This window comes from Salvia miltiorrhiza, chromosome 8 (assembly GCF_028751815.1).
Source record: "Salvia miltiorrhiza cultivar Shanhuang (shh) chromosome 8, IMPLAD_Smil_shh, whole genome shotgun sequence".
In the NCBI taxonomy this organism is placed as follows: Eukaryota; Viridiplantae; Streptophyta; class Magnoliopsida; order Lamiales; family Lamiaceae; genus Salvia; species Salvia miltiorrhiza.
In genome coordinates this window covers 6,213,497-6,238,282 of record NC_080394.1, presented here as the reverse complement: position 1 = coordinate 6,238,282, position 24,786 = coordinate 6,213,497, and the positions used below count along the sequence as shown (strand labels likewise).

The following is a 24,786-nucleotide window of genomic DNA, read 5'->3' as shown; positions in this document are numbered from 1 at the left end:
GCTTAGAGGCGGCGGCGGAGACGGAGAACGGCGGCGGTGGGGGCTCCGAACCGTCCACCGACAAAGGAGAGGCGGCGGCGGCACAGCAGGGGCTGTAGTCTTGAGGCGGCGGCGGATCTGTGTGGCCGGAGCTCTGGAGAGTCAGCGGCGCCGCTCGTCGTTGAGAGAGAGAGAGGGGGGAAGGGGAAGCGGTGACAAAAATGGCGAAAGGAAAGGGGAAGGAGAAGAGGCCTCCAGTTCTGCACCGCCGGAAAAAGAAGGGCAGACGGTGTCCCTTTGCTGATTCTGTGGATAAACTGCTGATGATAGTTGGTTCAGTGGGTGCGGTTGGGAATGGATTGGGGAAGGCTTCCCGGAGAGAGAGAGAGAGAGGAGTGAAAAAAATCTGGGATGAAATTTTTTTCAATGAATAGATTAGGGTTCATTAAGGGGTATATCTCATTTAATTAAGTAACTATTGATTTTTATTAAAGTCCTAATTATTTCCAATTTTAGACTGAGCCTATTGGAGTGGGACGTCCCAAAAAGGAAAGCGAGCCTATTGGAGTGGGACGGAGGGAGTATGTTATACCATAACACCACAAACAGCAAATTTTTAAATTCAAAGGTTAATAAAAAGAAATAGAGATTTATTTTCTATATTCTGATGAACAATCATGAGTGTATGATCTTTGATTATGATGCCAAATAAACTAGGCCAACATCACGTATCACATAGCACATTCCACATAAAGAGTAACTCCTAAGCAGCTACTTTCAACAGAGGGAAAGTATAGCATACGAATATATTTCATGACAAGTAGAGACTGTTACAAATGCATATATGAGGCTTAAATGCCTCATGCAAGAACTAGCTGCAAAAATATCAAAATCATTGGACCACGAATCATTGTAGGCTGAAGAGCTGCACAACGTCGTTTGCCTGCAACACACCTGCATCAAGTACAAAAGCATAAAAGTCATACACCGAAGGATCCACAACAGTGATCAGTTATAGAGAGAGAATCTAAGACTATTGAATTTCCAGGTCCAAAACATGACAAATCTTGCAGAATATAGAAATAAAAAGAAATCATCAAATATTATAAATCTAGATAGACAGTTCAAATATAAAGGAGGCCTTTACTTTGAAGGATTAACCTTGATATATAAAAATAGTAAGACTAATCTCTTATTTACTTTGATGGATTGAAACTTAGGGATATCACGAGGCCCTTGATTATTTTCTATCCTTTCAGCTAGTTTTGTTTGATTCTCATTGAAATGGTGAGATCAGAAAAATCCTACTACCAAGGATAAAAGTACTCAATCATGCAAAGCAGACGCCCCCTAAATGAATCATTGATAGAATTTACAGGCAGTATAGAACCATGGTTTCTTCCAATTTAAGACAAAGTACAAGAAGAGGAATAGGACAACTCCAAGTTCAAAAGTTTAGTGTGGCTTCTTCCAATTTAAGACGAAGTAGTACAAGAAGAGGAACCGGAAGTTCAGAAGTTTAGTGTTCTTGGCATCCATATTTACAAGCATCAGCCATCACTAGGGGATTATGAAATGTTACATGACTTGACAACTGCAGAATTTCATAAAAGGAAACCATAGATAAGCGCTAGAAAAGGCAGCATAAAATGAAGATCAAGTGGCTGCTTAGAGGATCTATAAATAATTGAACACATTATGCATCAATTTAGAACTATAAGCCATGAAAGATGCCTCTGATTTCCAACCAAGCATTTATCACATGAAAGACATTGCCTGGAAGCCACATAATGCAATTTACCTTTTACTTGGGATTTCTGAGGACAATGATCACAGAATCTCCACGAAGAAACATCTTACTAATAAATCGATCCTTGTTAACTGGAAGAGCTTTCTTCTTTCCTTTTCCTGTTTTGGGCACCTATCCAAGGATCGGAACGTAAATTACAGCACTAGTAAAACCCATTGCTGTGCAACATATGTAACCTAATAATCTAATATGACACAAAATTCTGATGAGAAATTTTTTTGTCCCAAAAATAAACAAACCTCGGTCCACATCTCTCGTACATTTTCCAGTACCATGTTGCAGTGACGATCAAAAGCCCTAACATGGCCCAAAAGCTTTTTATTGTTACGGCAGTTGATGAGCACCTAGCAGCCAATAGATGATAAGTTAAATAACAACAATCTTAACAATTTTGAGTAGAAAGAAACTGAAAAACTAGAATTACAAGTTGTCATTAACATATACCTGTGTGTTATTTTTTACACTCAACATCAAAACGGAAAGTGGACCTGTGTTGAACTCCTCTTCCTCGTTCTTTGCCTGTAAAAAGATTATGTGGTCAAATTGTGCAATATGAAGGACAGCAACGCACTGACATTATATGAAATTTCATGTAATGTATATGAAAGAATCAGGAAGTGTGATAACATGAAGTAAAAATGAGAAACAAGTTCAATGTCTTACAGGAGCATCCTCTTCCATAGGGCGACTGCACAACAGCAAAACAATAGAGAGCATCAGTAACTTCAAACAAAACGAATCGACATCTAAATCTATATGTATATACACGTGTTTATATATATAAATGATACAAGATCAGATCACAGTTCAATAAATTAGGAAGTAAAAAACAAATGTGAGTAACAACTAACAACGAATAGCTATCAGCCAATCACCCAATAACCAAAAACAAAATAAACTAGCTAATTCGGCCTAATTCTGGCCAAAACAATGAACTAGAAAAATATTCACCACTACTATTCAAAATAAAAATGCGACAATGGCTCACCTCATACTCGAGTAAGATAATTACGAGCTTCTAACAAAGGAAAGGAACACTTCAATACAACACGATCTTTAGCGCTCACTCCTGAAAACAGCTCCAATCTTACACGAAAATCGAGAAAACGCAGAAAGAAAACGAGATCAAAAAGAAAAAAACAGCCCTACGCATATCGGAAATATACGTATATCCTGGTGCCATGGCATAAATTTAGGGCGAAACAATGAAATCGAGAGATGAAATAATGGAGAACTGACCTTGGATTTTGGTGTGCAAGGGTTTTGATAAATCCCTGAATTTTTCAATTTGACTGAATAAGCCCACTATAAATAAAAGGCGGTAAAGCATTTAGCGGTCTTCGCACGTGTAAGGGTGGCTCTCTCTCACACGAACGAAATATTTTTAGAGTGAATTTATAAAATATCTAAATTGAAATAATAAAAATAAAATTTATTCATTACACAGTAAAAACTTAAAAAAAAAATTATATTTACCATTTCATTTTTTAGATAAAAAATTAAAAATGTATCTACAAATCCTTTTAGTTATGAATTCTAGTTGGAAAAAAAAACTCGACGGAGGGAGTAATAATTTTGAGCTTAATTAATTGAGCTTAATTAAATTAAATATTTTCATTTTTGAAAAGTGGCCAACTTTAATGCGACGGAGGGAGTAATAATTTTTACAAAAATAAAATTTATTATAATACTATAAATTATACTTAATTTGTATTTCAAAAAGTTATAATAAAAGTCATTTTATATTTTGTGTCCATCTCGTGTTGAGTTTATGCTCTAGTCATTGCTCATTGAAGTTTATATCAATACTTCTTGATGTATACCTTCACATGTTGCAATAAAACCTCCTTGCAAGGATTTTTACTAGGAGCTTTCATATTTTACTAATAATCTCTTTGCTTGAGAATTCTTATAAGTACAGCTGAAAAAACAAAGCAAAAATAAAGCGAGGTGCAGATCTGAGGAAATATGTGAATGAATTCGATAAACGCCATAACATGAAATTGTTAACCCACTAATAAGTGGTAATTCAGGTACTTCGCTGAACTCTATCAATGGGAAGAGCATGATGAAGAAATATTATACTTTAGCACTTGGGCACAATCATGATTCGTATGATCTTTGTTTATATTATGAAATTATAATGATACCATCTTGGAAGCTGCACAACTTATGCATATGTGCCTATACTTGAAACATGAATTAATTAGTATACGAAGCTCCACAACTTCTGCATATGTGCTTAGATTTGAAACATGAATTTACTTTAATACGAAGCTGCACAACTTCCGCATATGTGTTAAAATATAAAATGGATGCATGGTTTTTGGGAATTCAACTCTGTTCATAACATGTTCATTCAATCTCTTCATATATTCATTCAATTTCTTCACATGTTACCAGCGGGGGGAGTAGGGTGTACACCCAAAATATGTCTAACGATAGAGTTAGCTTCACCTCATCCAAAGATGAATAAAAATATTGAAAAGAATGCCCAATGGCAAGAATTCATCTCTACCTCCCCTAAAGAGAAAAAGTTGAAAGGAAATCTTAGAAAGAATGTCCAATGGCAAGAATTCATCTCTACCTCCCCTAAAGAGGAAAAGTTGAAAGGAAATTTTGAAAAGAATATCCAATGGCAAGAATTCATCTCTATCTCCCCTAAAGAGGAAAAGTTGAAAGAAAATTTTAGAAAGAATGCCCAATGGCAAGAATTCATCTCTACCTCCCCTAAAGAGGAAAAGTTGAAAGGAAATCTTAGAAAGAATGCCCAATGGCAAGAATTCATCTCTACCTCCCCTAAAGAGGAAAAGTTGAAAGAAAATACTCCCTCCGTCCCTGAAATGGCTTCCTCTTTGGGGACGGCACGGGTTTTAATAAAAAGTTGTAAAGTGTATTGATAGTGGAGAAAAAGTGATATAATTATTATTGGAAGTTGTGAAAAGTGTTATAATTAGTATTGGGAGTGATGAAAAGTGAAAAGTAAGAATAAATAAAGTATTATTAGTGGTGGGGTAGGTTTCCAAAAATGGAAAGAAAGAAAGAGGAAGTTATTTGGGGGACGTCCCAAAATGGAAAAAGAGGAAGTTATTTTAGGGACGGAGGGAGTATTAGAAAGAATGCCCAATGACAAGAATTCATCTCTACCTCCCCTAAAGAGGAAAAGTTGGAAGGAAATTTTGAAAAGAAAGCCCAATGGCAAGAATTCATCTATACCTTCCCTAAAGAGGAAAAATTGAAAGGAAATCTTGGAGAAATGTCCAATGGCAAGAGTTGATTCCACCTCCCCTAAAGAGGAATAAGTATGTTTTAAAAAAAAAAAATGCCCAATGGCAAGAGTTGATTTCATCTCTCCTAAAGAGGAACAAAAATATGAAAAATTAATATACTTGAATCACGATAGAGTTGACACGACTAATCTAGATAGAGTTGATTTAAGAGTAGGGTCGCCTAATGGATTGCCCAATGGTAAGTCCGGTTCTGCCTCACCCAAAGATGAAGATTTTTTGAATTGTCCAATGGCAAGTCCGTCACTAAATCACCCAACGGTGACGTTTACTTTAAATCGCTTCTCAGCGACGACTCTAAACTAAAAATAAGAAATTATTATCGTTGACAATGTGCAGTGTTGGAATATGTTGTCTTTATAGTTTTTACAAAATTGATATTTCTTATCTTTGACAAGTTATAAGGTTGCAGGGGTGAAGTATTTTGAATTTAGTATGTTGCCAAGTGAAGACATCTCGTTTTAAGCGAGTGAGGAGTTAAAATATCATGGCTGACAATCAAAGGTCACAAAGCAACAAGAAATTCGTCAGAAACACTCATTTATTGTTGACCAGGCGGGGAGTAGCTGATGAGGAGTAAACTCTGCATCAATGCTGTGCAATTAACATGGCTGAAATATTCCTTTTATATTATTATTATTACTGACATTAATATTATTGTTTCAAATATTTTGTGCAGCACTTACTTGACAGGGCTAATCTTATCAATCGAGAATTATCTTGGTAGTTCAACGACTCGGCTTCAAGCTCAAGACTCATACTCGGCTTCAAGCTCAAGACTCATGTAATAAGGGCTTAGGCCTGATTATTTAGATAAATGGGCCTTAGAGGTGAAATGGGCCAAAGCTCACTTAATAGCATATAAATAGGGGTCATTCATTTTTTACTCAGAAGTTAAGTTAGATAAGTTAGAAAAGGGAGTCATTCTTTCAATTCTCAAGTTGTAAATGTAAACACTCTCCAAGAATATAGTGGAACACCCAAAAAACTCACCCGTTGATGTAGATCTAACGATCGAACCACGTAAATCCTCGAGTCATTTATCGTTTTATAGTTAGGTGTTGATTTTTGATTCATCAAAGTATATATCATAACTTTAAATTTATTAACCTAATATTAGCTAATAAAAGTTAAATTAAATGCTAAAAAATAATTATATACCCTGATTAGATTAAATAAATCCTAGTTAATAATCACAGAATTAAACTAAAGTATCAAAGTTGAAATTGGAAAAAAAATATATTAAAAAAATAAATAAAATTAAAAGTCAGACACAAAGTGAAACATTAATTGCGATACACTGAAATCTCAATCCAAATATTAGTTGGCTAAACAGAGACTATTTTGTTGAAAATTACAAAAACTTTTCTTCCTACATCTTCTTTCTTTTCATCGCAGAATGATACACATTATATGAATTTCAGTATTATCTCTACATAATGCATAGTTCGTTTCGTGAAAGATATATACTATAGTTGGTTTCTTCAATCCTCTCAATTGTAAAAGGATCCTTCGGAATCAAACTAAAATACAAAAAATTGAACCGAAAAAGAAAGAGAAGAATAACAATGTATATAAAATGTCTTCTTTTGTTAACAATATTTTTTGCACTATCATTGATAAGCAAATGTGAAGCTGGTCTAATCGGCGATTTTTGCTCAATTGATCATTGCTAAAACATCTTTTTAATGCAAAACGTATTAGAGAAAACAATAATGGAACCGGAGGGTTTTGATGTGAGTAAAAAACACATATAGTAACAAAGTTTTCAATATAATACTATATGGAACGACCCAAAAAGAAATATGTGTCAAGATTCGTGGGACGGAGAGAATACGAAAAAAAGATAAATGACACTTTTTGGGCCCTTATTGGACTTTGATTTTTATGTTGGATCTTTCTTACTGAAAAAAGGGAACGCATAATACCATCCACATCATGTGCAGATGTGGTAGTGAATATTGAGGATTCGATCAACATGATAGATCGACTTCAAAATAGGGATACGTAGACATCTTAAAAAGTTGGAGACAAATAATCGATCAATATTGTAACAACTTAAATTCAATTAATTAAATATTTTATGAATTAAAATGAATTTAGGTAATTAACAAATATTATTATGCGAGTTAGGGACTAAAAAGGGTATATAAATCATTTTTTAAAATGGATCCAAAGTCCAAACAATAATTCTATGTGCCTACACGTTTATTAAATGTGTTGTAATTGTTATTCATTATGCTAATTATTGTTAATATTTATTTTGTAACGTTAGTGTTGTTATTTGCGATGGATATGCAATTATTGAAATAAATAATATTTATAAATTCAACCGAATTCAAAAAATAGCTAGCATTGATATACGTGTTTAAGACTAGATCGATGGAATAATAAATTTATTTTTTAATTATATTTGAGTGACTAAATCATTGTACTAACTTCATTATTTTGGTTCGTCGTTATCTTGCACCACAATCAACGATTATATGTGAATGAACTCTATCCAATTATAAATTTATTTTTAAGATTTTTACTCATAAATTACAACCTAAACTGATTTTTCGTCAAAATTTAACATATTAAAAACGGAATATGTACCGGGGCAAATCCTATTGAATTGAAATTTCCATGCAATTTCTGTAAGGTAAGTAACTAATATGATTGGAAAAACGGAAAAAGGAGTTAAATTGGAAAGAATTAATTGTTAATTTTGACAGTCAACTCCATTTTTAAAACATATATATATACCCCTTTATTTACTGCATCTTGTATAATTAAACAAATCAATTTGCTTTAATTGTTGCAATCAAACAATTAAATTTACCTTCTCTGTAACCCTCTTTCAACGCAAATCCCAATAATATTTCATTCTACAATCTCTACGTTTTTGATGTAAAAGGAGTAAAGGAAAACATATCCAATATATTAAATTTCTACACACAGCTTGTTTCATGCAAATTGCAATAATTTAATTTACCTTTTATAGTTTCCGTCTCTTCATTATAAGAGGATGCATTGAAATAAAACGAAAACACAAGAAGTTGAAATCCACAAACAAATAGCAATACAAATTAAAGGAGGAAAAAGAATGTCTTCCTTTGCCATAATCTTTGTTTCTCTAGCATTATTAAGCCAATGCAAAGCTGATCTAATAGGTGATTTTTGCAAAAAATCAAACAATCCTTCCCTATGCAGCAAAACTCTAAGTTCCGACCCTCGATCCAAAGCTGCCAATGCTCGAGCACTCGCAGAGATTGCGCTCGAGAATGCGGTGTCGGCGACACAAGCCTCCATAAGGGTGGCTAAGTCGGTGGCCAACCCTGGCAACAAAGCAATAATCGACACGTGCGTCGAGACTTTCGGCGATGCTGTGGAAACCTTGCAAGAGTGCAAGCCGTTGATACCGAAGCAAGATAGGCCTAGCATCGATACACTCCGAACCAAAGGATCGGCAGCTCTAACCGATGTTGATACTTGCAGCGATGAGTTTGGAGCTAAGGAGCCATCTCAATTGAAACAAGCTAGTGATAAGGCCTACACATTTGTTCAGTTGCTTCTTATCATTGCTAATACTTTGTAGTAATAGGGAAATAATTGGAAGAATAATATTGCTAAGTGATTTGATCTGAAAAATTATTATCGCCGAGTATTTATTTTATTTTATCATGAATGAATATAGATAAATTAAATCAAAAGAAATGGATTTTAAACCATATATTAATGTAGTGTAAACCGCATTTTAATTCTAAAGAACAATACAAGATAGTATGCACATAAATCGTTACACAAACTGATATATCGAATTAATTAATAAGAGAAACATTATTTTTGCACCGTCTATTTTCTTTCAACAGTTTCATTGAATCTTCAAAATATATATGGAATATAATTTATTTTCTTTAAAATTAGTGATTATTATTATTATTATTATTATTATTATTATTATTATTATTATTATTATTATTATTATTATTATTATTATTATTATGCACCCCCACCGAACCACCACTAATTTGGTGATAGTCTTTAATTCGAAGGAAATTCGTCACCAATATACCTTTTTAGCTTTAAGTTCTTAAATAATTATTATAACTAATGATGAAACTTTTAATACATCCCACAATTTATAATTTAAAATTAAAGGCACATAATTGTATTTAACTAACATAGTTTTCATGGGTTTAATGTGTTTAATGATATTTTTTATATAAGTATAACTAAAGGATTTGTAAAACAATTGTTGTTTATTTCTAGGAGTAGTATTAGATTTCTCTCACATTATAGTACTGTGCATGTTCCTATAGTTATAGTATTGTTTATATAATCATCAGTATTTCAAAATTATAACACAAAATTATGTTCTGCAATTTTAATATTTAGATATTATGATAATATTATAATTCCTTGATTTTAATATTTATTTACAATTATTATTATTGAGATAGTCAATACGATCAACCCACTCAATTTTAGGTAAGTCGTATTTAGGGGTAGTAGAACGGGTGGGGTTCGGTTAATCGATTAAAACCGTAACCGAACCGAATTTTTGATTAATCAGTTAACCGATAACTAATTTTTATCGGTTCGGTTCGATTTTCAATTATTGAACTCTCTAAAATTTGGTTAATCGGTTTAACCGGTAATTGATCGGTTAAAATCGATTAACTGAATTAATAATTAAAATATTATATTTTATTTAAAAATTAAAATTAAAGTTGTTCGTTTTATTTTATATATATATATATATATATATATATATAATTCCATGTTTCTATATAAGTATTTTTTGTTTTATGTAAGCATTTTTTTTAATTGAACAGTTCAGTTATCTGCGATTAACCGAATTGCTAATCGGTTTGGTTAACGATAATGAAATTGGCTCTATTCGGTTTCAGTTAACCAAACCGATTACCAGCCCTAGTCATATTAAGTTGTCAGACTATCCGATTACATGTCATTTGAGCTAAAATCTATTTTGGGACTAGAAATTTTTGAACACAATCCTAAACTTTTAAAGGATTACCAGTTCCTTAGAGACGTTTACTTTGAAGGCTTAATCTTGATATATAAAATAGTAAGATTAATCCCTTGTTTATTTTGATGGATTGAAACTTTGGGATATCCTAAGGCTTTTGATTATTTCTATCATTTAATCTTGTTTTGCTTGATTCTTATCACATTAATTGAAAGAGTGTGATTGAAGAAATCCCACTCATAAAGATAAAAATACTCAATCATCTATTTTATTAATCATGCAAAGTAAACACCCCTAAGATTATAAGTCTAATATCGGCTCAATGATTATAGTTGTAAGCTTGATCCAACTCAATTTTTTGATGGGCCCATATTTTAACAAATCCAAAATATTTGGCCGGCTCAAAAGTTCGCGCTTTTGGACTGGTGTATGCTATCCAAAAATACAATTCGATCAACTTTTGAGATTTTTTTTAAGAGGATCAATAATGGTTCTTTCTTTATCTTTGTAGTGATTCGAACTCCAGACCTAATTATTAAAGGGAAAGTGTTTAATCAATTGAGTTGCGTTTCGTTTGTCATACTGAGGCTGGCAAGTTGACACCACTAGTTTTAGTACAAATTAAATGTGAAAAAGCTCATAAAATAAGTTAGTGCGAGCCTCGTATTATAGATTCATAAGTGAAAGAAGAGAACACATGAGTTGTGTCGGAACCAAAACACACATTCTCCTCTAAATGAGAAACTAGGTTGATGAATGATGGCACAAGCTCCGGCCCTTCAAGCCGCACAGGTACCTCAACCTCGTCCGCGACCGCGCTCTAGCCGGCTTCTCTGCTGCAAGAGGCGCCGCCACTGCCACCACCACCTTCGCGTTGAGGCCGTTAGGCCGATCGAGGGCCACGTCCACGTGCCTATCGAGCCAAGATATGATGTCCGAAAACACCACCTCAATGTTATCGTCTGGCTCGCCTGCCGTGAGGCCGTGCCACATCCCCGGGTAAAGCTTCATGGTCTTGTCCGCGCTGCTGGCCCGTTGGTACAGCGCCCGGCTCACCTCCGGGTCGGTCACCGTGTCCGCCTCACCGTGCAGCACGAAAAACGGCAGCGTCACCTGACACCACACAACCCCAAGATCAATCAAATCAGTGCAACACAGCACTACATTTTCTTCAATCTCAAGACATTGATCATATACATGAACACAGCTCCATTTTCTTCATTTCCATAGACCATAACAGATATTAAGCTACATTTGATCATAATTCATAGAGAGTGTTGGAGAAACACCTCATTCAAACTGTCTTCAAGATTCATGCTAGTTCGGAGCATCTCCAACGCGGTTTTCAGCCTAGGCTTCTGCTGATATATCAGCTCGTTGCAACGAATCTGCAGCAGCACGACAGACATTAGGACTTGAATCAAAACCCCTGAAATACAGCAACACGGTGTTTTGAGCTCACCTCCTCGCGCTTTCTAGGGTCCTTGAAGGCTGCATTGATCACATCTTTGGTTGGGACTATCTTCCACTTAGGTATCACATCTTCAACTTTGGTTAGCATACTGATGACTACAGGATGTGGCTTCACCTTCTCGGAGATCTAAAGGCGAAAAACGAGCAAGACAGCTGAGACCACAAACCTAGTACAAATCAAAAGGCCTAAAAACATGAAAGCTTCCTGCTGTGAGGTATGACCTTACACATAGGAGCAACAAGAACAGCGCCGTGCCAGAAACTAGGATCCTTCTTGTGAGTCAGCAAGGCCACTGCCCCGCCCATCGACTCCCCGTATAAGAATCTTCTATGCTCCCTATACTCTTCCTGTGCTGAAATTCAAGATTCCAAATGAAAGAAAGAGATTTGACCCCTTCCACATTGGTACACTTTCAACAACTAGAATTGATTGGGATATAATAAGTTTTTTTAACACTTGCATTTCAACCATTCACATCATATCAAAATAGTTACAGTTATGATAGAAAAAGATTTGACCCCTTCCACATTAGACAAGCAAAAAAGGTGGGGGAGTTTGGTTACTTACCACATATTGACTTGAAATGGTTGCTACAATCATGTACAATGTTGTCAAACCTCTTGATGTAGCAACGAGCGCCCATTGAACGGCCATGGCCTTCGTAGTCTATCCCAAAAACGGCATATCCATGGCTCGCGAGCTTCTCCCCTACGCCTAAATCATCAAATTTTATGCAGGGCTAATAAGAGGTACAGTATCAGAATTTGAAGTTTGAGTGCAGAAAACTATTCTTGAATTTTTTTATATGCTTGTACACATTGTTTTTGTCAACACAATCTAGTCCATTTTACTTGGTTAATAATTCAGAAAACCATTTTTATATAGATATATGATTGAATTCAAGGTGTGAATAAGTGACATCTGATGCTTACAGATAACTGCTTGCTAACCTAATCAACCAAAGTAAGCCACCAAACTCAATTTTCAAACTCTAATTACATACCATAATTTCATGTTTTCTTCTAATGCACTTAGGAAATAGTTATAAGCAAGAAACCATCCAATTAAAGGAAAATAAGAAAATAATACTAATGAAAAGTACAAGTGATTATTAATGCAGGATTGGCTTTCACTTTGTTGTTGGTTGGAATGAATTAATGAAATCATCTACAACATTAATTTTTGGGCAAATTGCATGAAAATACCCCACTTTATACCAAAATTTGGTTTTTTGACAATCTTTTCAATTGTTGCAAGAAATTGAACGACCTTTCAATTTATTGCAATTGGCATCCCCGATGTTTTTCCGGCCAAGTGAATGCTAAGTTGGCAGCCGGAATGCCAAGGTGGCATGAGAAATGCCAAATCACCTCTCCTTCCCCTCCCACGTCACCCTCCTCTCTCTCTCTCTCTCTCTTCCCCCTCTTCCCCTCCCAAATGAACAACCGCCTGACCGGCCAGATGAACGGCCGTCGGCTGTCCTCCAGCCCCTCCCCCATCTCTCTCTCATTTACCGGCGATGGCGGAGCTGCAGCTGGTAGCAGCAGCCCCCCATCTCTCTCTCCTCCACTCGATTCTTCCCATTTCTCTCTCTCTCTCACCAAATTTCAGATACCAAATTTCAGGTAATGGCGCCCTAGTTTTCTTGGCTGAGGCGAACTCGTCGCCGTCGCCTAAAATTCTGGCTGCGAATCCAGACGGGGTGTTTGGTATAATTGGAGAAGACTTCCAACCCTAGCGGTGAAGATGATGGCGCTGACGGCGGGGCTGGAGGACAGCCGACGGCCGTTCATCTGGCCGGTCAGGCGGTTGTTCATTTGGGAGGGGAAGAGGGGGAAGAGAGAGAGAGAGAGAGAGGAGGGTGACGTGGGAGGGGAAGGAGAGGTGATTTGGCATTTCTCATGCCACCTTGGCATTCCGGCTGCCAACTTAGCATTCACTTGGCCGGAAAAACATCGGGGATGCCAATTGCAATAAATTGAAAGGTCGTTCAATTTCTTGCAACAATTGAAAAGATTGTCAAAAAACCAAATTTTGGTATAAAGTGAGGTATTTTCATGCAATTTGCCCTTAATTTTTTTTGGGTTGAAGATACATAAATTTTTTAGGCATCTTGTGACGGTGGACTGCGAAAGTGAGAATAGTAAATTAAAAAAAATAAAGTGACTAAAATATAAGGAAATTGATCAACACGGCAAATTATTTAGTGCTGACCTTTCATGAAATTACTGCACTCCATGCCATAACCTGCAACCGCATTCATCAATGCCATTTAATTGTTACAACAAGCAAATGCAAATAAAGTTTCAACACTTTACACCAGACACGTGAGACACACACACACACACACACACATAGAGAGAGAGAGAGGAGGGAGAAACCATGGCAGAGAAAAACCAGAGCTTTTGGAGAAGACAAAGGCAGCCATTTGCAAGTGAACAGCTGCACACCTCTGGAGTTCTTTACGTACTCCTAAAATAAGGGGGAGAATATCATACATCAAACAACATAATTCTCATATATGGAAACAAATAATTCCACTCTTGATTACATTGTAGATCAAAATTTCACAAATATCAGAATATCACTCTAAATATCACCAAAAATAACAGAAAATAAAGATTTTTAAAAAGAAAAGAAAAGAATAAAAGAACCAACCTCATGATACTGAACATCCATGCTAGAATCTCAGCAAAAAAAATACACGACTTTCACTAACCAACATCAAATCATGCCCACCACAATTGAGCTCATTATCAAATATGCAGTTTCCAAGAAGAAGAAGAAGAAGAAGAAAGAAGAAGCAAAGAAAATAATATATGTATAATGTATGTGTGTGTATATATAAATATTAAAGCAAAGAACTAAACTTTTCTTGGAGGTTGTAAAGTTGGATTCTTCAGAGTTAACACTGGTGTGGAATTGGGTTCCAATTGTTGGTGACATTACGTGCCCATATATATTCAATTTAAAATCATCTAGGCTCTCTCTCTCTCTATAAATGAGGAAAGCCCTTTTATCTACGAGGTGTAGTATAATATTTCAACCATTTTTTTGGCAGGATACGTGTCAAATATCATTGGTCCATTGTCAAAATCGATTTATTATTGGCGGATGGGCTTCAATTATTTTTTCACCTACACCTTTATTATTTTAGCCAAACGGCCCCCATCTCTCAACCCCTATAGACCCTTTTTTCGTATATTTACATACTTCATTTTAAATATTTTAGTTTTTAGAAATCTACACCGGTAAAATATTTCCTTAGAAAAGTTTTAGAACTTATATAAGGATTCCATTTAACACATTCCTCTAGATAAGCTTGTGATAATGGTGAATATGTGATATCTTTAATTGTAATGTGTATTAATTTATTAGATATCAACGTTATGTTTGATAAAATATATATAAAAAAATTATATTATCATTACTTGAGTCAAATATCATGTTCGGTAATAGATCGGAGCATAAAAAAAAAATTATGTTATCATACTTGAGCCACCTCTCAACTCTCAAGTAACAATATACTATAGTGCTATAAATATCTATCTCACTCTTATCATGCATAATAATCGAGCCCAAGCTTATTAATACTATAATGATATCATTAATTATTTTTATATAGCTCATTGAGAAGCAAAACATCATAAGAATGGTTCTCTCTACTAAAATGATATCATTAATTAATTTTATGACAATTGATGCCTGAATTTGTCGTTGTATTTAATGGTTTTATCCTTATTGCACATAATAAACTGAACAAGCTTATAACCATTAGACCCATATAATTAATAAATTCTATTATTGTTGATTATTTAGCTAATACTCTATATATTATCTAATTACAACACATGCTTTAAATAATTCCACATGAAGAATAAATGACTGTAGGTTGTAGCTGTACTGATACTAATATTAATTAACCATCAACAGTAATTCCTCAATATTCGACCATAATATACTGATTTGATTACACATAGGCAGAGGGCCAGAGGCAGGCAGAGACCCACACATGGTAATTGACAAATCAATATGGATCAACTACCCCAATACTACAATTACTTCCAACGTATTCATTCCATCTTTTAAGATCAAATGACAAATTAATTTCTCACACATGAGAGGAGATTATATCACACATTCCAAAATGGGTTAACGGTGACTCATTTTGATAAATAAAAGATAAAATATATCTAATGAAAAAAAATATATATAAATTACATCCACTTTTTATGTGATTAGAAGATTTTACCTTTAATGGAAAAAAATTCAAAGTATAGTATTAAAATTTTTAAAAACAAAATAAAAATAAAATCGAATACCCTAATGTAGTCCACCCCCTTCTCCCTCCTAAAAAATCTGTCATTCTGTCATTGCGAACTAATGTTCGACTCGTAGCGGTCAAGCATCGAGCATTAGTGTATTTTACTCTAATGCTAGACACTCGATTTTTCAACTAGTCAACACGTAACACTAATGCTCGACACTCGGTTGCTCAACTCTGTAGAAATTAAGCCTCGAACATTAGTGCATTTTACTCTAATGCTCAATGCTCAATAGCTCGACCACTCGACACGTAGCACTAATGTTCGATTGTTCGACTATCGCAACTCAAGTTGGGTCCTGCTCGAGTGCTCAAACGAGTGTCAAGCATTCAAAGATGGATTTGTTATTGAGGTGGTGGTGTTCAGCAGCAGACAGTGTTCATCTGTCAGCGATGGCAGGTGGGAGGACTTTTTTTTTTAATTATTTTATAAAGTATGACTAATAAAATAGAAGATTAAAATATTAAACTATAATTTGAATTCAATCAGTAAAGGATAAAATAGTCATAAATGGGTAGAATTTATATGTTTTGATTTTTGAATGCCATATTCATGCACTAGATACACAATTCACGTGTAGTGATGAAGTAAAATATGAGATGCAACATATTCATGGAGTGAGAAAATCAAACCAACGAATCCTTTACGATGCTACTCAACCTCCAGAAAAACTACCTGCATTTCCTTATGTTCCCTTCAAACAATTATCCATACTTTTGCAAAAGCAAAATGTAAGACTCGATGAGAGTTGAGTAAACCACATCGCTGCAAATAGAAAATGTCAAAATGATAGCATTGCTTTCTCAATCTCGTGTTACCAAGGTAAAGAACAGAATGAGCTTCATTGCATTGTGGAGGAGAGTGGCTGCCTGTGTCAAATGTCTACAAACTAAGTGGCAAACCAATCACACCTTCAAGTAAAGTGGAGAATGTCATAGAAAATGGAAATCCAATGAAGAAAACTATAATAGAAATGGAAGATGTGATAGAAAAATCAAGTTGCCTTGCTTGCCTCTATAGAAATCTTGAAGATTACGCATCATACAGATTTTGAGTCCTTGGCAAACTGAAAAAATGTACAAAAAAGGCCAGTAATACCAGCGACTTGCTTCCAGTTCCGGGTTCCAGCACCGAAAGCTGCCCCAGCAACAACACCAGCTGACAAAGTATTAACCTATAATCATTTCAAAAATTAATCAGAAAAATCTATATATGTCCATTAGCTATGAGCTATGATCACATATACCTCATCTCCTCCCCCCCCCCCCCCCCACACACACACACAAGGAAAGAAAAACCATGAATTGTCCAATAATCCCTACCGAGATGGTCAGATATAAAAATGTCCTTGACATGAAGAAAGATAAAGAGAATTTCTATCTCATTCTCACCAGATAAAATGGACCTTCTACAGTAAATTTGCAGACTGTGATTTTTTAGATCTCAATCATCATATTAATTGGTTGAGTACTACAACTTCTATTTGATCTACAACACATGATTCTGATTCTAATAAAGGGATAGTCAAACACATGAATTACTGGAAAACAGTCAAAGGGGGGGGGGGGGGGTTCATTGTCATAATCTTTTGCATGGATTCCAAAATCAAAATAGATGGAAAAGCAAGTATATATTGACTAACCCAGTCTTTCCGCCGCCGATATCTTTGTATTCCACAGTGAGCAAAAGAAAATATTCCAGCAAATAGTCCTAGAATTATGAAAAACAATAGAAATACATAAACATCAAACTGTTTTTATGATCATGGACTGTGAGATTGGCAAACATAAACATAGAATGTGGAGTTATTCTCTTATGACTGGAGATGAACTTGTGGCATACAATAAACTTAGAAATTTTAAATCGTCTCTTCATTCCCTCATTTTCTCAAAAGGGCCTATTTTTGTGTTTTTTGGATCAGTAAAGCACTAAAGCCTTATGATACAAATCTCAGTGTTTGAAATATCACAAATAACAGAGAGAGAAGTCAATGGACTGTAGAACTATCCACTTACAGTGACAAACAAAGCCAGCGCTTTTATTTTCTCCGTGATCAAAGAAGTCGTGAAACATTAGCAGAAACTCTTTATTCTTTAGTTATTTGTATTTCAAGGTTAACTAAAAAACTGATGAGAAAATTCTAGTTCCAAGAGTTGGGAGCATAACATGGGAAAGGTGTGAACTTAGCTATTGCTTCAAGTAAACAGAGTGATCAGTTAACATATATAGACTGTGAGTGATTATTTACCGCAATAAAACCCGCACTTTCCAACAGTTTTGGCCTGCCAACAGAATCATAGAGCATGAAATAGTAGAATAAGCAACTGTCACAGAAATCAGAAATGACGAAGTATATAAAGAAAGAGAACAAATAAGTGACAGAGTAGCTTACAATGTACGATGCTCGGGAGCTGCCAGAAAGACCTACAAGTATTCCCAAATCAACATGAGCCCAAAAATCATAATAGAAGGATAAGAATTGAATTACAATTCCAATTCAGGCAATGATAGAGTACAATCAGCACAAAGCTCAAATAATGGTTCAAATTCAAAGGGAAGCTGAAACTAAATAGTTGCTAATTCGTAGTCGCAGCATTTGCACCTTCATTTGATGATACTCGGAAACGGTGAACAAAAATTCAAAAAGAGAATATGCGTTGTTGAGAAGTAAAACCCAATGAAATCTAAAATTCGACATGTTTCCATCTCGTTAGCTCCTCCAAATACCCTAGACGGAAACAAACAAATAGCAACTGGAAAAAGGAGAAGTCAAATTTACCTAGTCTTTCAGCATCAAAAGGGCCATAACAAGCACCCCAGATCACTCCAGCCTGCAATGAATTTTGTTCGTTTTACACAACAATGGTAATTTCACCAACACTCTAACTACTCGATCATGCGGCGATCGAAAAAACGTCGATTTAGAATACTTACGGAGCTCATACGTAATACGGAATCGACTGCGATAGAAGAGCATGGCATGTAATCCGCTAGATCTGCCTCCATATTTTGATGGATTACTTAATTAGCTCCGACGGTGATATGTAGCTTTTTTTTATTCGGCCGCCGGCGGCGAAGAGCGGAGCACCGCCTCTTTGGTTCGCATGCGGATGCGCCGCCGATTTGTATGGTATAAGTTCTTGAAATTTTTATTTTAGTTTCTTTAATTTAATTCCAAATAATTCCTTCTTTATGATTTTAGTTATTTAACTAATGCTTTTATTTTATGCTTTATAAATGGGCCGAACGTGAAGGACAGTTGGACTGTATACAAAATAAATGGGCTTCGCTTACAATAGATCAAAAGGTTTGGGGCTACCAAAAAAATCGAATCAAATGGACTTTAATTAATTTTTGAGAAGGAAGATATAATCGAAAGGAATAGTTCTTTTCATTTATTTTTTGATCGATTGTCAATTTCTCATCATATAGAATCATATAATATTATTTTAGAGTTAAATTACTAAACTTTTCTCCGTGTGTTGGTGAAGTGGTAGAGTGGTCAATGTTTAAGGTGAAAAATTTTACTATCATTTTGGATTCAAGTTCATCGTGGTGCGATATTTAAATTTCTTAATTTAATAATGTTAATCTATCAAAAAAAACAAAATTACTAAACTTTCATCAAAATTTTAATTTTGCATTAAAACTTTAAAATATATTTAATCTATTGTTAGTCTATTAAAAAAAAATACTACTAAACTTTCATCAAATTCTTATTTTACATACAGACTTTAAAACGTAGCTTGGTAATTTTTAAATTTTTATTAAATTCTGATTTTGTATACAAACTTTAAAAAATAGTAGTGCAGTAATCATTGAACTATTGATTAATCTGATTTTGCTACCAATCGAGAATCCGACCAAATTTATTACTGACATGGCTAGCCGAATAATATGATTTTGCACACTTTTGAATAGTGGTTGTTGTAGGAACCATATTTTGATATACGGTTCGTGTGCCCACGATCTATTTCGGATATCTAACAAGTACATACAAAAACCATAATCCTACAAGGTAGTAAAAGAAGTATACCTACGAAACGAGAAGTGATCGACTCCAGTGTTGATCTTCCAAATTGTTCCCACGGCAAGATTCGACGTTGGATGGCAACGATCTTCGAATCCTATCTCAACTTCAATGAACAAACACTCTCAATCTCTTTCTTTCTCAATTTTTCTCTTTTTCAAAATTGTTTCTAATTGCTACGTGATTGTTCATTCTTAAGAATGATATCACATATTATTCTTATCTTTTACTTTTGATTAAAAATAGCAAAAGATAAGAATAATAGCAATTATTATGTTTGCCATTTTACTTTTGATTAAAATAGCAAAAGATAAGAATAATAGCAATTATTATGTTTGCCATTTTACTTTTGATTAAAATAGCAAAAAATAAATTATTAATGAGAAAGAATCTAGAGATAATGAATTGTTTGTCCACTTGAGATTTAAGCCTTAATTTGAGCCAATCGGGGATCTACTAGCTCGAATAAAGTTTGGCCTCCCAGTGCTCGATTTTTCTTATTCAGCCCAGAATATAAATCGAGACACTAGTATTAATTTATTCCACTAGAAAATTAATACTGAATTACCTCTTTATTCTTTAGGTGAGTCGGGATAGTATTAGACTTAATTAATCTCCGTGTTTAAGATATCGAATATCCATTAATTAATTAATTCCTCTGACGGTCAATTAATTAATTAATTAGTCGTTTAATTATAAACGACATCTCGAGTGCTACCACTTAAACTTATTATCGTATCGGAACTAATTCCACATGCAGGGTTTAATACGATAAACTTATTAAGTTCCTCAAAAGGATATTATCATCCTGTTATCAGCAGGACACGGATCCTTATTGCAATATAATCGCATATCAAATAATAATTGTTATCACTCAAAGTATCGAGTATCTTGAACTTCAACAGAGTTCTCACCCATGATAAATCAAAGTAATAATCAATTAATTATTTACACCGATTAATTCAATTAAGGTTAAATTATTTAAGTCACCGAGATCTTGATTCTTAATTAGTCAGAATATAAGAATTCATCTCACTGTGATCCTGTTCAATACACGAAGGTACTAGTATAAATAAATAGCCAAGACAAACTATTTATCCATTTATGCTACAATCTAAACCAGCAACTCGTCCATAGTTGCCTCGATTGTGAACTCAATTTATATCTCAACTTTTTCCAATTATATGATCTTCTGTGATCTACAACACACCATATAATCTATAGTATGAGATAAATTGGACTATAATAGGATTATGCAATAACAATAATTCAGATAGGAAAATAGTAGTGAATAAGGTATCAATATATACAAGCATAAAAGTGTTGCTTTAAGTATATAACCCTTCAATTCTCCCACTTATACTAAAGCAAACTTTTAGTATACAACGTGACTAATAAACTGATAATATCCTAGCTATCCACTCACTTGTAAATCTCTATTACAAATTCTCCCACTTATACTAAAGTTTAGTTTAGTATCGGGAGGTCACGAACTCCAAGGTCTTCAACATGCTTGTTGAACACCGCACCAGGAAGACTCTTCGTGAAAGGATCAGCAAGATTATCAACTCCCGCAATATGTAGTAATGCAACATCACCATGCTTGACCACTGACCGAATGTAATGATACTTGCTATCAATGTGTTTCATGGATTGATGACATCTTGAATCCTTGGTATTCATAATAGCAGCCTCATTATCACAATAAATTGTAATACATTTAGGCAAGCTATGAATCACATCAATCTCAACTAGAAAGTTCCTGAGCCATACAGCCTCTTTAGCAGCTTCACAAGCAGCTACATACTCAGCTTCCATGGTGGATAGTGAATTGCATTTCTGCTTTACACTTCTCCACACAATGGCTCCACCTCCAAACATAAACACATAGCCAGTAGTAGACCGCCTCTTGTCCTTATCACCTTGATAATCGGCGTCTACATACCCTACTGGTGTCAAATCATGAGACTGGTAAACTAGCGCATACTCCTTAGTCCGTTTAAGATACTTGAGTATGTGCTTTACAGCAGTCCAATGAGCTTGACCTGGATTCGCTTGATATCTAGCCACAATGCCAACGGCAAAACAGATATCAGGCCTGGTACACTGCATCGCATACATGAGACTTCCTACAGCCGAAGCATAAGGAACTGTCTTCATGCTCGCTATTTGCTCAGGTGTTGTGGGACACAAAGCTTTAGATAGCGGAACACCATGTCTGAAAGGTAGAAAACCTTTCTTAGCATTCTGCATGCTGAACCGTGCCAAAACAGTGTCAATGTAGGATGCTTGAGACAAACTCAACATTCTCTTAGATCGGTCACGACCAATCTTTATTCCGAGAATATATGCTGCCTCTCCCAGATCCTTCATTTCAAACTGTTGGGATAACCAATCCTTAATGCCAGACAATACATTCACATTATCACTAATGAGAAGTATGTCATCCACATAGAGTATAAGGAAAACCAAACTCCCATCGATACAGACCCTATAAACGCAGCTATCGTTGACACACTGCTCAAAACCATAAGTTTTGACCACGTCATCAAAACGTTTATTCCAAGATCGTGAAGCTTGCTTAAGTCCATAAATAGACTTCTTAAGCTTCCAAACTAGATGCTCTTCACCTTTCTTGATGAACCCTTCTGGTTGTAGCATATAGATATCTCTATCTTCTTCAAGATACCCATTCAAGAATGCGGTCTTGACATCCATTTGCCATACCTCAAGGTTCATATGGGCTGCCATGGACAAGAGAAATCGGATAGACTTAAGCATGGCTACTGGCGAAAAAGTTTCCTCAAAATCGATACCAGGTCGTTGAGTATAACCTTTCGCCACCAGTCTCGCTTTGAAGGCCGTAACCTTCACATCCGGTCCTCTCTTGCGTTTGTATACCCATTTGCTACCAATGGCCTTTCGACCTTCAGGTAGCAAACATTTCTCGTATACATCCATGGCAGTTATGGATTCAAATTCTGAAACCATACATGCCTCCCACTCAAGAGCATCCGGATCTGCTAGTGCTTCGGAGTAAGTCCAGGGATCTTCTTCGATAAGCCCATCGTCAATTGAATCTTTAGATTTATTGACAAATGCATATCGACTGGGCAGTTTGCCCTTTGATTCCCTCTCACTTCGACGTGGCACTATTTCAGATTCGGTATCGACATTTTGTGCTTTTTCTGATGAGACCTGCGGTACTACATCTTGCACAATTGGCTGAATTGGCTGACTTGTCGTGCCAATTTCTTTGACCTCTCCTAATATAATTTTACTCTTACTTTTATGGTTATTTATGTAGTCCTCTTCCAAGAATCTTGCATTAGTGCTAATAACGACTTTTTGATCTTTAGGACAATAAAAATAACCCCCTTTCGTTCCTCTAGGATATCCTACAAACAACTTTACTTCAGTTCTAGAGCTCAACTTATCGACATCCTTGTTCAGCACGTGTGCTGGACTGCCCCAAACCCGGATGTGGTTAAGAGAAGGCTTGCGCCCTGACCACAGCTCGGACGGGGTCTTAGCAACCGACTTAGAAGGCACTAAGTTTTGAATGTAACCAGTTGTTTCTAAGGCATATCCCCAAAACGAAATGGGTAAAGTAGCAAAACTCATCATCGATCTAACCATCTCAAGAAGAGTTCTATTTCTTCTCTCTGCCACACCATTCTGTTGGGGTGTACCCGGTGTAGTCAACTGAGATGTAATCCCAGATTCTAACAAGTATGCTCTAAACTCGTTACTGAGGTATTCGCCACCGCGGTCAGATCGCAATGACTTGATACTTTTACCTTGTCGCTTTTCTACTTCCGCCTTGAATATTTGAAACTTGTCAAAGCATTCAGACTTGTAGCGCAACAAGTAAATGTACCCGTACCTTGAGTAATCGTCAATGAAAGTGACAAAATACTCGTACCCTCCACGAGCTTGAGTGGACATAGGTCCGCACAAGTCAGAATGAACCAGTTCCAACACTTCTTTGGCCCTATACCCCTTGGCCTTGAAAGGCCGAGTCGTCATCTTTCCTTCTAGACAGGATTCGCAGACTGGGATTGGTTCTACTTGAAGAGACTCCAAGATACCATCGGAAACCAGTCTTTGGATCCTCCTTAGATTGATGTGACCCAATCGTAGGTGCCAAAGAAGAGTTTGGTTCTCTAGAGAAGAAGCTTTTCTCTTCTTTTGGTTTGTAGTCAAAGTAAAAGCAGATGAAGAATAATCATATGGACATGTAAAAGTATAAAGAGAATCAGCCGCACTTCTAAATAAAACTTGACCATCTTTAATGAATACTGCACTGTCTTCTAAAAGAACAGAATATCCATACTTTCGTAATTGAATGGTAGAAATCAAGTTTTTCCGAAAACCCGGAACATAGAGTACATCTCTTAAAAACAAAACATGTTTATCAATTAATAAATTCACATATCCAATTGAAACAACGGGTAAGCTTGCTTCATTTCCCATGGAGAGTGACAGCTCGCCTCCACTAAGCTCCCTTGTCCGCAGGAACCCCTGCAAGGTGTAACAAACATGGTCAGTTGCACCCGAGTCAACAACCCATTGATGGGAAGATCTCGAAACTGAGTATGTTTCCGTTACAAGAGCAATAGAAATACCTTGAGCTTTCTTCATCATGGGACAGTCGAATTTCCAATGTCCAGTTTTCTGACACTTGAAGCACTTGCCTTTCCCTTTTGGCTTTTTAATGCCTCCGGTAGGGCCTGGCTTCTTCTTGCTCCCACCTTTTTCTTGGCCTTTCTTGCCATGGGGCCCTTTCTTCTTCCTACCTTTCGGTGGAAAACTGGGTCCTGTGGCAGTGGCCAAAGCCTGTGGACTCTTTCCCATGACCCCCTCGGCCGCTACCAACTCATTAAGCAGTTCATTTAGAGTGAAC

The 24,786-nt window shown here is 35.7% G+C and overlaps 4 protein-coding genes across 5 annotated transcripts; 1 reads left to right on the top strand and 3 right to left on the bottom strand.

The window, feature by feature from the left end:
- Positions 1-608: 608 nt before the first annotated feature.
- LOC131000434 (uncharacterized) lies at positions 609-3,093 on the bottom strand. The gene is made up of 7 exons (XM_057926337.1): positions 3,029-3,093; positions 2,778-2,858; positions 2,453-2,477; positions 2,234-2,308; positions 2,029-2,133; positions 1,781-1,900; positions 609-933 (listed from the first exon to the last, which is right to left on the bottom strand). The coding sequence occupies exons 2-6, from the start codon at positions 2,780-2,782 to the stop codon at positions 1,784-1,786; spliced, it is 327 nt and encodes a 108-aa protein (XP_057782320.1). The 5' UTR covers positions 2,783-2,858; positions 3,029-3,093; the 3' UTR covers positions 609-933; positions 1,781-1,783.
- Positions 3,094-8,136: 5,043 nt separating this feature from the next.
- Positions 8,137-8,656, top strand: LOC131000432 (pectinesterase inhibitor-like). Its single transcript, XM_057926333.1, has one exon. It carries the CDS (start codon positions 8,165-8,167, stop codon positions 8,654-8,656), a length of 492 nt encoding a protein of 163 aa, XP_057782316.1. The 5' UTR covers positions 8,137-8,164.
- Positions 8,657-10,691: 2,035 nt separating this feature from the next.
- LOC131000427 (caffeoylshikimate esterase-like) lies at positions 10,692-14,640 on the bottom strand. Its single transcript, XM_057926329.1, has 8 exons — positions 14,184-14,640; positions 13,907-13,997; positions 13,740-13,772; positions 12,093-12,239; positions 11,747-11,877; positions 11,514-11,651; positions 11,341-11,439; positions 10,692-11,164 (listed from the first exon to the last, which is right to left on the bottom strand). Exons 1-8 carry the CDS (start codon positions 14,202-14,204, stop codon positions 10,796-10,798), a joined length of 1,029 nt encoding a protein of 342 aa, XP_057782312.1. The 5' UTR covers positions 14,205-14,640; the 3' UTR covers positions 10,692-10,795.
- A 1,690-nt stretch (positions 14,641-16,330) lies between these two features.
- On the bottom strand, positions 16,331-19,038 carry LOC131000433 (outer envelope pore protein 16-4, chloroplastic). 2 transcript variants are annotated; one of them, XM_057926335.1, is made up of 7 exons: positions 18,785-19,038; positions 18,630-18,681; positions 18,243-18,274; positions 18,099-18,132; positions 17,493-17,560; positions 16,949-17,024; positions 16,331-16,761 (listed from the first exon to the last, which is right to left on the bottom strand). In XM_057926335.1, exons 1-7 carry the CDS (start codon positions 18,854-18,856, stop codon positions 16,733-16,735), a joined length of 363 nt encoding a protein of 120 aa, XP_057782318.1. In that variant the 5' UTR covers positions 18,857-19,038; the 3' UTR covers positions 16,331-16,732. The 2 variants fall into 2 exon arrangements, with proteins under 2 accessions (XP_057782318.1, XP_057782317.1); XM_057926334.1 differs by having other exon boundaries at positions 16,331-17,024; positions 18,785-19,037.
- Between the last annotated feature and the right edge of the window lie 5,748 nt (positions 19,039-24,786).

Excerpts from the sequence above, each read along its gene's own strand:
- LOC131000433 (XM_057926334.1), bottom strand. The coding sequence starts at position 18,856 with ATGGAGGCAGATCTAGCGGATTACATGCCATGCTCTTCTATCGCAGTC. Across the intron at positions 18,133-18,242 it reads GCTCCCGAGCATCGTACATT|GCCAAAACTGTTGGAAAGTG; the intron begins GTAAGCTACTCT and ends TTCTGTTGGCAG. Across the intron at positions 17,561-18,098 it reads AAAGTGCGGGTTTTATTGCG|GACTATTTGCTGGAATATTT; the intron begins GTAAATAATCAC and ends TCATAATTCTAG.
- LOC131000434 (XM_057926337.1), bottom strand. Across the intron at positions 2,309-2,452 it reads CTATGGAAGAGGATGCTCCT|GCAAAGAACGAGGAAGAGGA; the intron begins GTAAGACATTGA and ends ATCTTTTTACAG. Across the intron at positions 2,134-2,233 it reads GTGTAAAAAATAACACACAG|GTGCTCATCAACTGCCGTAA; the intron begins GTATATGTTAAT and ends ATTGGCTGCTAG.
- LOC131000432 (XM_057926333.1), top strand. The coding sequence starts at position 8,165 with ATGTCTTCCTTTGCCATAATCTTTGTTTCTCTAGCATTATTAAGCCAA.
- LOC131000427 (XM_057926329.1), bottom strand. The coding sequence starts at position 14,204 with ATGGATGTTCAGTATCATGAG. Across the intron at positions 13,998-14,183 it reads TGGATGTTCAGTATCATGAG|GAGTACGTAAAGAACTCCAG; the intron begins GTTGGTTCTTTT and ends CCCTTATTTTAG. Across the intron at positions 11,878-12,092 it reads CCATTTCAAGTCAATATGTG|CACAGGAAGAGTATAGGGAG; the intron begins GTAAGTAACCAA and ends CTTGAATTTCAG.